This window comes from Sminthopsis crassicaudata, chromosome 1 (genome assembly GCF_048593235.1).
Source record: "Sminthopsis crassicaudata isolate SCR6 chromosome 1, ASM4859323v1, whole genome shotgun sequence".
In the NCBI taxonomy this organism is placed as follows: Eukaryota; Metazoa; Chordata; class Mammalia; order Dasyuromorphia; family Dasyuridae; genus Sminthopsis; species Sminthopsis crassicaudata.
Window position 1 is genome coordinate 28,317,688 of NC_133617.1, and position 12,500 is coordinate 28,330,187.

Sequence of the window (12,500 nt, forward strand, 5' to 3'; positions counted from 1 at the left end):
GAACTGACTGATAGTGCTTTCCCCCAGCCCTTGCAGGAGGGCTCTGGATATTCCCTCCACACCTTGGCCATCTTCTCCTTGGTGAGTGACTTTTCACTTCTCCCCTGTCCCTCTCCCTTCTCCTTCCCTCTCCTGATGGCCAGAGTAATGGGGGAAAGGATTGACCAAAAGATGAGTCCCCAGCTGGGGGAGGAAAGGGAGATCCTAAAATAAACAACAACAACAGCAAAAAATTAGAAATGCCATTTTGGACAGCTCAGAGAGCAGGGAATGCCCTAGCTGATCCTCCTTTTCCTCATGATATTTGGGGATGAACTTAATGAGTATGATGGAAGGAAAGGGAAAAGCTTCCCCTACTTTTTGAATCACTCAACCCCATCCACCTCCAAGGGGCAGCTATTTGGGCCCTTTGAGAACTGAGATCCTAAGAGCCTGGCACTGCGGGCACTGCCAAGGCTGCCCCAAATGCCTTTTAGCCAATGCTGGGCAGACAAGAGTCACGTTGTGATAGGGGATTCTATCTCAACTATAATTTGGCTTGGAGGGTTTCTGAGGCTTCTTCCAGCTCTGAAATGCTATTGATTCAAATCCTCTGACTTCTACCAATCCAGACCCCAGAGCAGTGAGAATGTCAGCCCCTGATACCTAAGTCCCCACTTCAAGAGCCCCTTCTTTTCCAGACTCCCTCCCACAAACTCAGAAGCTCCAAGCTCTGTGATGGAGCGTTTGGGTGAGTGTCCAGAGAAATATTATCACACAGTCCAAAACCTCATGCCCTGCTTCTCCCGGAACTAACTAATCTCTTCAGTAACTCTATATAAAACAATTTCCTAATACAGCCTCAGAGAATGATATTGCAAGCATTTTTATTTTTAGGGACATGGGGAGACCCGACTCATGATTGCATAAAAGTTAATTCCCATGTGGAAACTCTCTCCTTCCACCAATGTGCCTCATTTATCATCTATAGTCTCCCAGAGATGCCTCCAGCCCAGAGAGTTTTTTTTTTTCTTTTTCTGAGGCTGGGGTTAAGTGACTTGCCCAGGGTCACACAGCTAGGAAAAGTGTCTGAGACCAGATTTGAATCGGGTCCTCCTGAATTTAGGGCTGGTGCTCTATCCACTGCGCCACCCAGCTGCCCCCAGCCCACAGAGTTTGAATACTTACCCGGAGTCACACAGCCAGTGTGAATCAAAGGGATGTCATTCCAGTCTTCTTCCTCCAAGGCTGGCCCCTCTATTTACTATGTCAAGCTGTCTCTCATCACAAATTCTACTATTCTTTTTATTATTATCTTTTTCTCCTTTTTTCTTGTATAGAGTTTAGATAGAAACAGCTTAAGAGTTATTATATTTATATTAAGAGCTTTTATATTTATATTTTATATTTATTTATTAATTTATTAATAAGTTTATTAATTTATATTTAAGTTTTAGAATTCATGTGCTAATGGGTAAAATTTTGTCATTGAGTCATGTTGGAATGTCAGTTCATCTTCTCTAGATTTAGTTTTAGGATTTCTGGATTTAGGATTTAATTGAACAGGAAGCTCCTAGTGAAGAAATTCTATCAATGCAATTCTATCAATAACTATTCCTCTCAAACCCAGTTTCTTAAACTATGGTTTAAGACCCCTTTTGGGGTCTTGTACATGAATAAGGGGGTTGTGAAATTATGATTTATCATCGATAAATGTTTGGTTTGTATATCTATTTCATCTACTTATATACTCGGGGCCACATAAAAGTTTCTTGAGTGAAAAGGAGTCACAAATAAAAAAAGTTTAAAAAGCCCTTCTCTAAGGGATAACGCTCAGGTAGAAGCTCTTTATCTCTCTGGTGTCACAGATCCCTTTTACAGTCTATGTGACTGTGACCCCCTCTCCAAATCAGGTTATGGCCCACATTGGTGATAAAACAAAATGCTCAATTTCAGTTAGAGGTGAATGAAAATAAAGATGTAATTTTTTCCCCATCCAAATTCATTCTGACAGAAGTCACCTTGTCTTATAGAAACTGCAAGGTTAAATAGTGGTGTAGTAGCTAAAGACTTGGAATCGGAAAGAATTGTATGACCTCCCTAGAAAATCACTAAATTTCTTTTTTAGAATTTAATAAGATAAGCTAAACCATAAGTGCCTCAGTTTCCTCATCTATAAAAAGAAGCTAGGTTCTTTTTAAAATTATTTTATAATTATAACTTTTTTTTGACAGTACATACGCATGGATAATTTTTTACTTTATCCCTTGCACTCACTCCTGTTCCAAATTTTCCTTTTTTCCCTTCACCCCCTCCCCTAGATGGCAGGCAGTCTCATACATGTTAAATGTGTTATAGTATATTCTAGATACAATGTATATGTGCAGAACCGAATTTCTTGTTGCACAGGAAGAATTGGATTCAGAAGATAAAAATCACCCGGGAAGAAAAAAAAAGTGCAAACAGTTTACACTCATTTCCCAATGTTCCTTCTCTGGGTGTAGCTGAGTCTGTTGATTGGAACTGAATTAGATAAGAAGTTAGGTTCTTAAGGACCTTTCCAGCTGGAAGTAAAGCCACAATCCTAACCCTTTCCAGGCACTTTTAACACTTTTTCCCCCAACCAATATACTAGAAATGAATGGGGACTACATAGGGAAGGAAGGGAATAAGCATTACTATAGTCTCTACAATGTGCCCTGCCCTGTGCAAAGCACTTTTATCAGTATTGTCTTTTTTGAGCTTCACAACAACTCTAGAAGGTAGGATGCTGTTATTATCTCCATTTTACATTTGGGGAAATTGAGGCAGGCAGAGATCAAGTGACTTGCCCAGGATCACACAGTAGTAGTATAAGTCTGAAGCTAGATTTGAATTCAGGCCAACTTGACTCCAGACACAGTTTCCTGTGCACCAACAGCTGCCTCTGAAGAGGATAAGTGGACTGGTCATCCCCTTCCCCTCTCTCCCCTTGTAGGAGAGAGGCTGAAAACTGAACCAGAATACATGCATTTAAGCTAATCTGACCAAAAGATAGGGTGAGAGATAATGGAGATAGATAATTATGTTTCTATGGGGGGAGCCCCATCCTAGCTCTTCCATTTACTTTTCTGTGTGATTTTAGGCAACTTGCATAAAATTCCTAAGTCTCTTCTTCTCGCTCAGTCTCAGTTTTTTCTCTGTAAAATGGAGGGATTCGACTCATGACCTATTCTAAAATTTGGGTTTTGCTAATGGTTAGGTCTTACAGTCATATTCAGCATTGTAAAATAATGTCACAACTTAAGGAAACTTAAAAGTACAGTGGCTATAGGAGCTATTTTGAGCCAAGTGAAGTTGGGTTCAAATTCTTCCTTTGACTTTTACTAGCTATATGAATCTGGTTGAGTCACAATCCTAAGCCTGACTGTTGTCACTTGTAAAATCTGGCCTGCTATGGATTATTGTGAAGATGAAACGAGATAATATTTATAAAGCGCTTAGCTGGTACACACTAAGTGCTTAATAAATGTTTATTCCTGTGTTTCCCTAATGAACTTTGCCTTAAAGGACTAAAAATCTGAGCTATTATGATGCTGATCTCAGAGACCTAGAGAGATTGTGATTTGTCCAAGGTCATTGGTCATAAGAAGCAGAAAATGAACTCAAGCTCTCTGATTATTGCTCCTAGCATCCTAGATTAAAAACTAGAATAGACCTTGGAGGCTATCAAGAACTAGATGGGTACAATGGATAGAGCACAGAGTCTGGAATCAAGAAGCCCTGGGTTCAAATCCAGCCTAAGACACTTACTAGCTGTGTGACCTTGGGCAAGTCACTTAAATCTATTTGCTTCAGTTTCCTCATCTGTAAAATGGGGGTGATAGTAATAGAACCTATATTTGGAAGATTTGTGAGGATCAAATGAAAGAATTATTGACTAGTGCTTAGCTCAACGCCTGGCACATAAAATAAGTGCCTTATAAATGTTAGCAGTGATAAGTATAGAGAACACATTGAGGTTTTTCTTCATATCCCCAGCACCAAGCACAATAATCAGTGCCTGGTTAAGTAACAAATTCATTCAGATGAATGCCAAGTCCCTTCATCTTACAAATGAGGAAAGCAAAGCTCAGAAAACAGTTGTTAGTGATGAGAATTTAAGGATCCTTCTTCCAGACCAAGGTAAATCCAGCCCTGTTAATGGAAGAATTTCCAGGAAAATCTCTGTCAAGTCACAGATCAGCAGCAGGCCAGAAAAAAAGTTCCACAGAGTAGGTAGGGAAGGGTATGTCCACCCCTTCCAAATCCATGCCATTTCCAAGGAAGCCTACCCATGGAAGGCAAGCACAGGCAATCCCCCTCAGGCAGCCTGGAGACCATGGGTCAGAACATGACAGTGAGGGAATGGTTCTCTTATAGAAATTTCAAAAGGTCAAGGGCTCCAAGACCTCCCCACCCATCCCCAAACTCTGCAGATTGAAAAACTCTCCAGAGTTCTGGATCCTCCTCATTCTGGTGACTCGAACATCTAAAAGGAGGACAACTTCATTTGACAGAGATGGAAGCAAGCAGTGGGGTCCCACAACATCCTCTATCTTTCACCTCCCCTGCCAAATACAGATAGTGCTTAAGTGATATTAACACGAACACCCTCCTCCACTCTAGGCCACCTGCAATCCAAGGAAAGAAAAAAAGCATTTATTAAGTGCCTTCTGTGTGCTAAGCATTATTAAAATTACTCTCTTTTGATCTTCACAACAACTCTTTGAGGTAGATGCTATTTTTAGTCTCATTTTACAGAAAGGGAAATTAAGGCAGATAGAAATTAAATGATTCACCCCAGGTCCAAGTTGTCTGTCAGGGAAGGTTCCGGTGCTTGGAAGTCATAATATTTTAGATTTAGAGCTAGAAGAGGTATTAGAAGTCCTTCCATTCCATGCCCATTTTATAGATGAAGAGACTGAGACCTATTATTTCCCTCAAGTATCAGCTTCAGGATTTGAACTCAGGTTTTCCAAATCCAAATCTAGCATTTTTCCTAATGGATCATGGATATGGGGAGGAGAAAAGGGAGGGATTTAGATTCACAGATTTAGCTCAAGTTTATCACTCTATGGTTGAGAAAACAAACCCAGAAGTAAACAATCTTTCCAAGGCCCCAGATGTAGCAAAGGATAGAGTCAGAATTCAAACCTAGATCCTGATCCAGAGCAGTAAAGTAGGGATTTTCCTGAATTCTTAGCTATACCTGCTTCACAGAACAGGATTACAAGGAAATTGGGAACCCTCATAATCTTCTCTGTGCCTCTGTTTCTAAAAATTCAATACCTCCTTTATCCTCACCATATAACAAGCCAGTATTCCAGACATTCCATTTTACAGATGAGAAAACTGAGTTCTGAAGAGGGACAGTCCTCCTATCCCAAGTCCCTCAAAAGAAGGGGTAGGCCGGTAAATATTTCACAGCAGCACTCCCTCCTTAATGATTAATTAATAATTATAAATAATTAATTCACTTTTAAGTGGAATTTCTAGTATTAACATAATCTCCATCCCCTTAAGTCTAGAAAATCAGCAAACTCTCTTACAATTAGAATTGACCTAAAGTGGAGTGTACTGACTTGAGAAGTCTCCTTGGAGGTCTTCAACAGGTGGAATAATTACTTGTTGGGGCAGTTATCGAAGTTCCAAGTATGGATTGGACTAAACAAGAAAATTACTAAAGTAGTTTTTTTCCCTCAATTAACAAAAATCCAACTTAAATTCCTCCCGTCCATCCACCTCCATCAAAGGTAACAAAACAAAGTCCCATATTCATTGTTTTTTGTTTGTTTGTTTGTTTGTTTTGTTTTTGTTTTTGTTTTTTTCCCCTGAGGCTGGGGTTAAGTGACTTGCCCAGGGTCACACAGCTGGGAAGTGTTAAGTGTCTGAGACCAGATTTGAACCAGGTCCTCCTGAATTCAGGGCTGGTGCTCTCTCCACTGTGCCACCTAGCTGCCCCCATATTCATTGTGACCAAAAATACATTTCTCATTCTGTGCTCTATGTCCAACCATCACTTGCAGGCAGATCCCATGTTTCATCATGAATCCTTTGGAATTTTGCTTAGTAATTGCATTGAACAAGAGTTATCAAAGTTGATTCTCTTTACGATGTTATTGTGTCTATCATTGTTGTCCTGGTTCTGCGTACTTCATTTTGTATCGGTTCATACAAATCTTCCCAGGTTTTCCCAATACCCTCTCCTTCATCATTTCTTACAGCATAGTAATGTTCCACCACATTCATGAGCCATGATTGTTCAGCTATTTCCCAGTTAAATATGGACCCCTTCTCTTCTGAGACTGATTCTGTAATGAAAGTTGTTCTGTTGAGTTGGGAAAGGGTCTCATTGCTTTACACAACCAATAAAACATAATAGAAAGACCTGAGATCAAAACCTAGCTCTTCTACTGCTCGACTCTGTGCCCCTGGATATCAGGGAATCTCAATTTCCTGTTCTATGCAATCAAGAACTTGGACAAGATGGTCTCCGATCTGAGATTCTGATAGTTTGTCCAGGTCAGAAAGGTTTCTTCGGCTGGTGCTTTCTTCTATCTCACCCCTAGCTTCTCTCTCCTCCACTGCAGTGATCATGTCTCAAGAACCTCTCCACGTGAAGACCCCCATCAGGGACAGCATGGCCCTGTCGAAGGTGGCCGGAACCACTGTTTACCTCAAGATGGACAGCGCCCAACCCTCAGGGTCATTTAAGATCCGGGGCATTGGACACTTGTGCAAGACGGTGAGAAGGGAGGGAGCAAGGAGATGGGAAGGCACCAGGGATGGCACAGCAGACATTGCCCTGGGTTCTTCAGAGGAAGGTGAAGGGTCTCTCCTGCCTCTTAGGTCATCAAAGGAGAGAAATGTCCAAAAGAAATGATGATTCCCAGATGCTGGGAATGTGCGCCAACTACCCTGGGACAGTCGCTCTTTTACCTGAAAGTCCTAAGGAACAACCTGATAGAATCTGGGGGTGCCAGGAAAATCCTTATCCCAAAACTGTTCTCCCACTGATCACCCAATGTCTTTTCTTTAAGTTCTTCTCTTCCCCCCCCCACCTGAGGCTGGGGTTAAGTGACTTGCCCAGGGTCACACAGCTAGGAAGTGTGGAAGTGTCTGAGACCAGATTTGAACTCGTGTCCTCCTGAATTCAGGGCTGGTGCTCTATCCACTGCGCCACCTAGCTGCCCCAAGTTCCTGTCTTAAAAAGCGCAGCCCTCCCCTGAGGAAGGCAGTTAAATGAAATAGTGGCTAGAATGTTGAACGTGAAATCAGAAAGAACTGAGTTCAGATTCTGCCTCAGACACTAATGACCCCGTGTGAGGGTCATATAACCCGTCAGCCCTAATTTCCTCATCTGTAAAATGGAGATAATGCTAGTGCCTAACAGGATTGTTGTGGGATACTGAGCATCACATAAATGTAATTATTCATATTTAGTGTGGATGAGTTAGCAAATCCTCTCCTCTGGGTATATTAGTAGGAAATAAGCAAGAGGAAAAGTTTGGTTGGAAAGGGGAGGAGTCAAGGGAGAATCAGGATATAGAGCTCAGGATATTTTCTAGCTACATGGACTGCTGCCATGGAGAGCTCTGGACACCAAGCAGGGTGACGTGAAATCACTGCACAGCTAAGAGAGGAAGGTGCTAAGAGGGGAATTTCAAGAACCCTGGGATCTTGGAGTAGAGGGCATGGGAACATAAGATGTCATACCTAGGAGGTCGAACAGGGAATGTCAAAGTTAGAAGGGCTTTAGAACAGGGACTATCAGAGCTGGGAGAGGCCTTAGAACAGGGAATATCAGTACTAGGAGGGGCCTTAGAACAGGGGATGTCAGGGCTGGGAGAGACTCTAGAATAGGAGATGTCAGGGCTGGAAGGGCCTTAGAACAAGCATTCCTCTGCCTCTCAGTGGCTTTTCTTCCTACCTTCTGACCCCCTCCTCTCCTTGTCTCCACAGTGGGCCGAGAGGGGCTGTGAGCACTTTGTCTGCTCTTCAGGTACGTTTCCAGGTTCCTGTCCATAGAATCAGACCCCAGATGTCAAGAGTTCATGAGCAGTAGAACAGGGGAAGAGAATGCTCCTCAGGGACACAGAGGGTCTTCATCTAGTCCAATCCTTTCATCTCACAAATGAAAAAACTAAGACCTAGAAAACATCCTTTTAATCTTTTTTTTATCCCCAGCACTTAGCACTGTGTCTGGCATACAATAGGTGCTTAATAAATGTATGATTGATTGATTGATTGCCTGACTTGCTCATAGAAACTGAAGCTAGAATTTCATTGATGAAGGTCTCCAGCAAGACAACTCAGGGCCTGCCCTACAATCTATAGTCTTCCAGGCAGGATGTGTCAAATCTGGACTCAGGTGTCCCTGGATCCAAGCCAGCTCTTTACAATGGCGCTGCCATTCAGTGTCTGACTTATTCATGTGTCTAATTTAACTAGTGTCGCTCACCAGCCTAGAACTTCCAGGCCAGTAAATAGCAACCCAACCCAAGGATTCTGACTCCCAAATTCAGAATCTACTCCTAGGATTAGAGGGAAATGGGTCATGGGCTCTTCTAAGTGCTAGGACTCGGGAAATCTGGGCCTGGTTGGGCTCCATCCCTCACCAGCTCAATGGGACTTTGGGCCCTAATTTGCCATCAAGTCTTTCCAGGAGTCTTAGGTTAGAGGAGAAAGGGAGAGCTTTTAGAACAGCCATAGACCATCCTGGAATTTTTCTGGAATAACGCAAACTTTCCTTCTCCCAACAAACTACCCACAGCGGGCAATGCTGGCATGGCCGCGGCCTATGCTGCCAGGAAGCTGGGCATCCCTGCCACCATCGTTGTGCCCAATACCACGCCCCCCCTCACCATCCAGAAACTCAAGGGTGAAGGTGCCATGGTCAAGGTCGTAGGTGAGGTGAGTGCCTGAGAGGTGGACACATCCATGCTGGTGGGGTGATGTATAAGGAGTGGACTGGAGTAAAGTTGAAAGTTTGTATTTGATTCTAGAGGTAATAGGGAGCTATGGGAGTTTCTTGAGCATGGGAGTGATGAAGTCATAACTGCATTTTAGGAATATCCATTCTGCAGCAATGTGAAGGATAAATTGGAGAGGGAGGAGAATGTGGGGTCAGGGAGCCACATGGGACTCTACATAAAATGTCCAACTAATGGGATCTTGAAGAGCCTTCCTTCACTTGTGTCCCTTGACGATTCCTAGACGCTGGACGAGGCATTTGAGTTGGCGAAAGCTCTTGCCAAGAACAACCCGGGCTGGATCTATGTGCCTCCCTTTGATGACCCCCTCATCTGGTAGGTATTGGCCAGATTATACTCAAAGACCATTTCTAGGCTGATGATTCTCAAATCTACTTTTCCAGCCCTTACCTCTCGCTTAAACTCCAGTCTCACTTCCCTAGCTGCCTTCCAGACATCCAACATGTCCAACACTGAATCCCTCAAATCCATTCCCCTTCTCCCCTCCCCATCACTGTTGAGGGTACCATCATCCCATTCTCAGGCTCCCAGTCTAGCAGTCATCCTGGACTCCTGATCACCTTCCTAAAGGCCAGATCTGACCCCCTTTCCCCTCCTCCTCACCCCAATGACTGCCCATGCTCACAATGCCCCTTTTAACCCATACTGGGAAGCCCAACCCAAACACCACCCCCTCCAGGCAGATTTCCCCGATTGCCCTAGTCAGTGATGTATTGTGCCTCATAAGATCCATTGTCATAAAACAGAACATAGGATCCCAGATCTAGATGGGTCCCGAGAGACACTTCACATAACAGATGGGTACCAGTTCTGGAGAAGAGACAGATTGGGGCCATATTTGGAAAGAGCAGAAGTCTGAGGCAGGCAGAGCAGGGTGACTAAAGCACTGGGGCTGGGTTCGAATCTTGCCTTAGATACTTGGCAATTATATGATCCTGGAAAGGTCACTCCCCCTACCTCTTGCCACAGGTGACAATATCTAACCTTTATAAAGTGCTTTACAAACTTTATAATTTTTATAATTATATATTTATATAAAATTTATTAATATATAATATGAATATAAATTTATAAATATATAATATGAATATAAATATGAATAAATATATAATATGAATATATAAAAAATTTATAAATTTTTCCTCACAGCAACACTAGGAGGAGAGGTGCTATTCTTAACTTCATTTTACAGATGAGGAAACTGAGGCAGACAGTTGTCAAAGACTTGTAAACAACCATGTTCAGGCAAGATAGAGAGAATGAACTGGAGAAAATCTTAAAGAGAAGGTGCTAAGATGAAGGAGGACAGAGAAAGGTAGAAGACAGGACTTAGGAGACAGATATGAGAAGGAAGGGCACAGCTAGGGAAAATGCCTGGAGTCTGGAGATGAATCTCATGTAGTTATATGTAATAAAGAACTATTTTAGGATCAATATAGATTTAGTTTTTAAAAATTAAGTTATGTATTTTAATGGAAATATGTTTTGCATGATTTCACATGTATAATTACTGTATTGGCTGCCTTCTCAATGGGTGCAGGAATAAAGGAAGAAGAAAATTTGCAACTCAAAACTTTTAAAAAAGATGTTAAAAACAAATAATAAAATTTAAATATAGATACAATTTTAAATAAATTTAAATTTTTAAATATATATAGTATACATAAATATGAGTTTTTCAAGGGCATCATAAATTTGAGGAGACTAGAAATCTTTTCTATATTATATATGTGTATGCACACACATATATAATATGCATATAGATATACAATACACTCAGGGTAAGTGACTTGCCTGGGTCACAAAGCTAGTAAGTGTCACGTGCTTGAGGTCAGATTTGGACTCAGGTCCTGATTCCAGGGCCAGTGCTCTATCCACTATGTCACCTAGTTGCCCCCATTTTTATATTTTTTTAAATTAACAAGCATTTATTTTCTGTCCCCCAGTGAAAAAGGAAAAAAAAATAAAACATTTATAATAAAATATTCAAAGCAAATAAAAACAAATACCTACATTAGCCGTGTCCAGAAATGAAAAACACCCTGAAAATGGAAGGTGTCTGGAAGGGGACTGGGCTGCCTTGGAAGGTAGTAAGTTGTCCATCCCTGAAGGTGTTCAAGTGAAGGTTGGTGGTAACTCGTGCCTCTGGTACAGACTGAACTATCCTCCAGAGGCCCTTTCAGTTCTGAGATAATTCTATCTTCTGATTCCCACCTTTCAGGGAAGGCCATACTTCCATTGTGAAGGAGCTGAAAGAAAATCTTCCCGGGAAGCCAGGGGCCATCATCCTGTCAGTGGGTGGCGGGGGCCTCCTGTGTGGTGTGGTGCAAGGCCTGGCCGAGGTGGGCTGGAAGGATGTGCCTATTGTGGCCATGGAGACCCAAGGGGCCCACAGTTTCAATGCAGCCACCAAAGCTGGCAAGCTGATCACACTTCCCAAGATTACCAGGTAAGGGAGAAGAAAACGTGCATTTATTAAGCTCCTACTGAGTGCCAAACTCTTTATTATCATTATCTCAATTGATCCTCACAACAATATGGCAAGCTATTATGATCCACGTTTTACAATTGAGGAAACTGAGGCAGATAGAACTGGTAAGTACTCTGTACCATCTAGCTGGAATGAAGGGATGGTAACTGATGATAGACAGCAGGTGCAGAGTTCTCCCTCGATCCCAAAGAAGCCACGTAGCACCATAGATAGAAAGCTGGAAAGTATAGACCTGATTTCAAATCCTACCTCTCCCTTCCTCCACTTGACTAGTGACCTCCCTGGAAATTTCACTTTCCACTGGAAGCTCTTCCTAATCCCTCCTTTCCTTCCCTCTTAATCACCTCCTATTTATCCCCTATTTAGTTTGCTTTGCTTCTATTTACTTGTTATCTCTCCCATTAGATTGTAAGCTCCTTGAGGGCAGGAACTCTCCTAAGCCTCCTTTTATGTCCTAGCACAGTATCTGGCACCAGAGGGCACTTAATTAAATGTTTACTGATTGACATTGAACAGCTTAAACCTAGATAGCTAGGCTACTGCTTAAAACCCAAAGATGAGACTAATGAAATCACAGGTCCAGGACCTATCCAACATCCACTCTGGACCCTGACTCCGTTTTCCCATGATTCTTGATATTGGCTGCTCGGTCCCTAACCACGAGAGGGCCTTTGACTGCTAGCCTGTCCTGTCCCCCTCCCTTCAAACCCTTGGGATTCTGAGAGAGGCCAGAATGATAAGAGTGGATCCATTTGGCCCCCTTTCCTCTGAGGCTTTTAGAATAGAGTTCAGGCTTATAGACCATATAGTGGGACTTGCAAATCTTGCCTCTAGCACTTACTTTCTCTGGAGCTCACAAGTCTCTTCACCTGCTTGTTGTGAATCACTGAGACGGTGTAGGTAAAGTATGGGATTGGTGGTAGTTAGTGGAAGTATTTTAGGATTGTACAAGGAACTCCCAGGTGAAGAAATACCCTTTACAAATGCTAATTGCAGGAGGAAAATGATTTGTTTGT

The 12,500-nt window shown here is 42.3% G+C and overlaps 1 protein-coding gene across 1 annotated transcript in view; it reads left to right on the plus strand.

Moving 5' to 3' along the window:
- The window catches only part of SDS (serine dehydratase), a 15,582-nt gene that overhangs the window by 10 nt on the left and 3,072 nt on the right, over positions 1-12,500 (plus strand). Inside the window, exons 1-6 of the mRNA XM_074297072.1 lie at positions 1-81; positions 6,591-6,745; positions 7,963-8,002; positions 8,774-8,913; positions 9,217-9,308; positions 11,215-11,442. The exon at positions 1-81 is cut by the window's left edge and continues 10 nt beyond it. Of these exons, the coding sequence (XP_074153173.1) occupies positions 6,596-6,745; positions 7,963-8,002; positions 8,774-8,913; positions 9,217-9,308; positions 11,215-11,442 (650 nt within the window). The 5' untranslated portion in view covers positions 1-81; positions 6,591-6,595. The remainder of the gene's footprint in view (positions 82-6,590; positions 6,746-7,962; positions 8,003-8,773; positions 8,914-9,216; positions 9,309-11,214; positions 11,443-12,500) is intronic.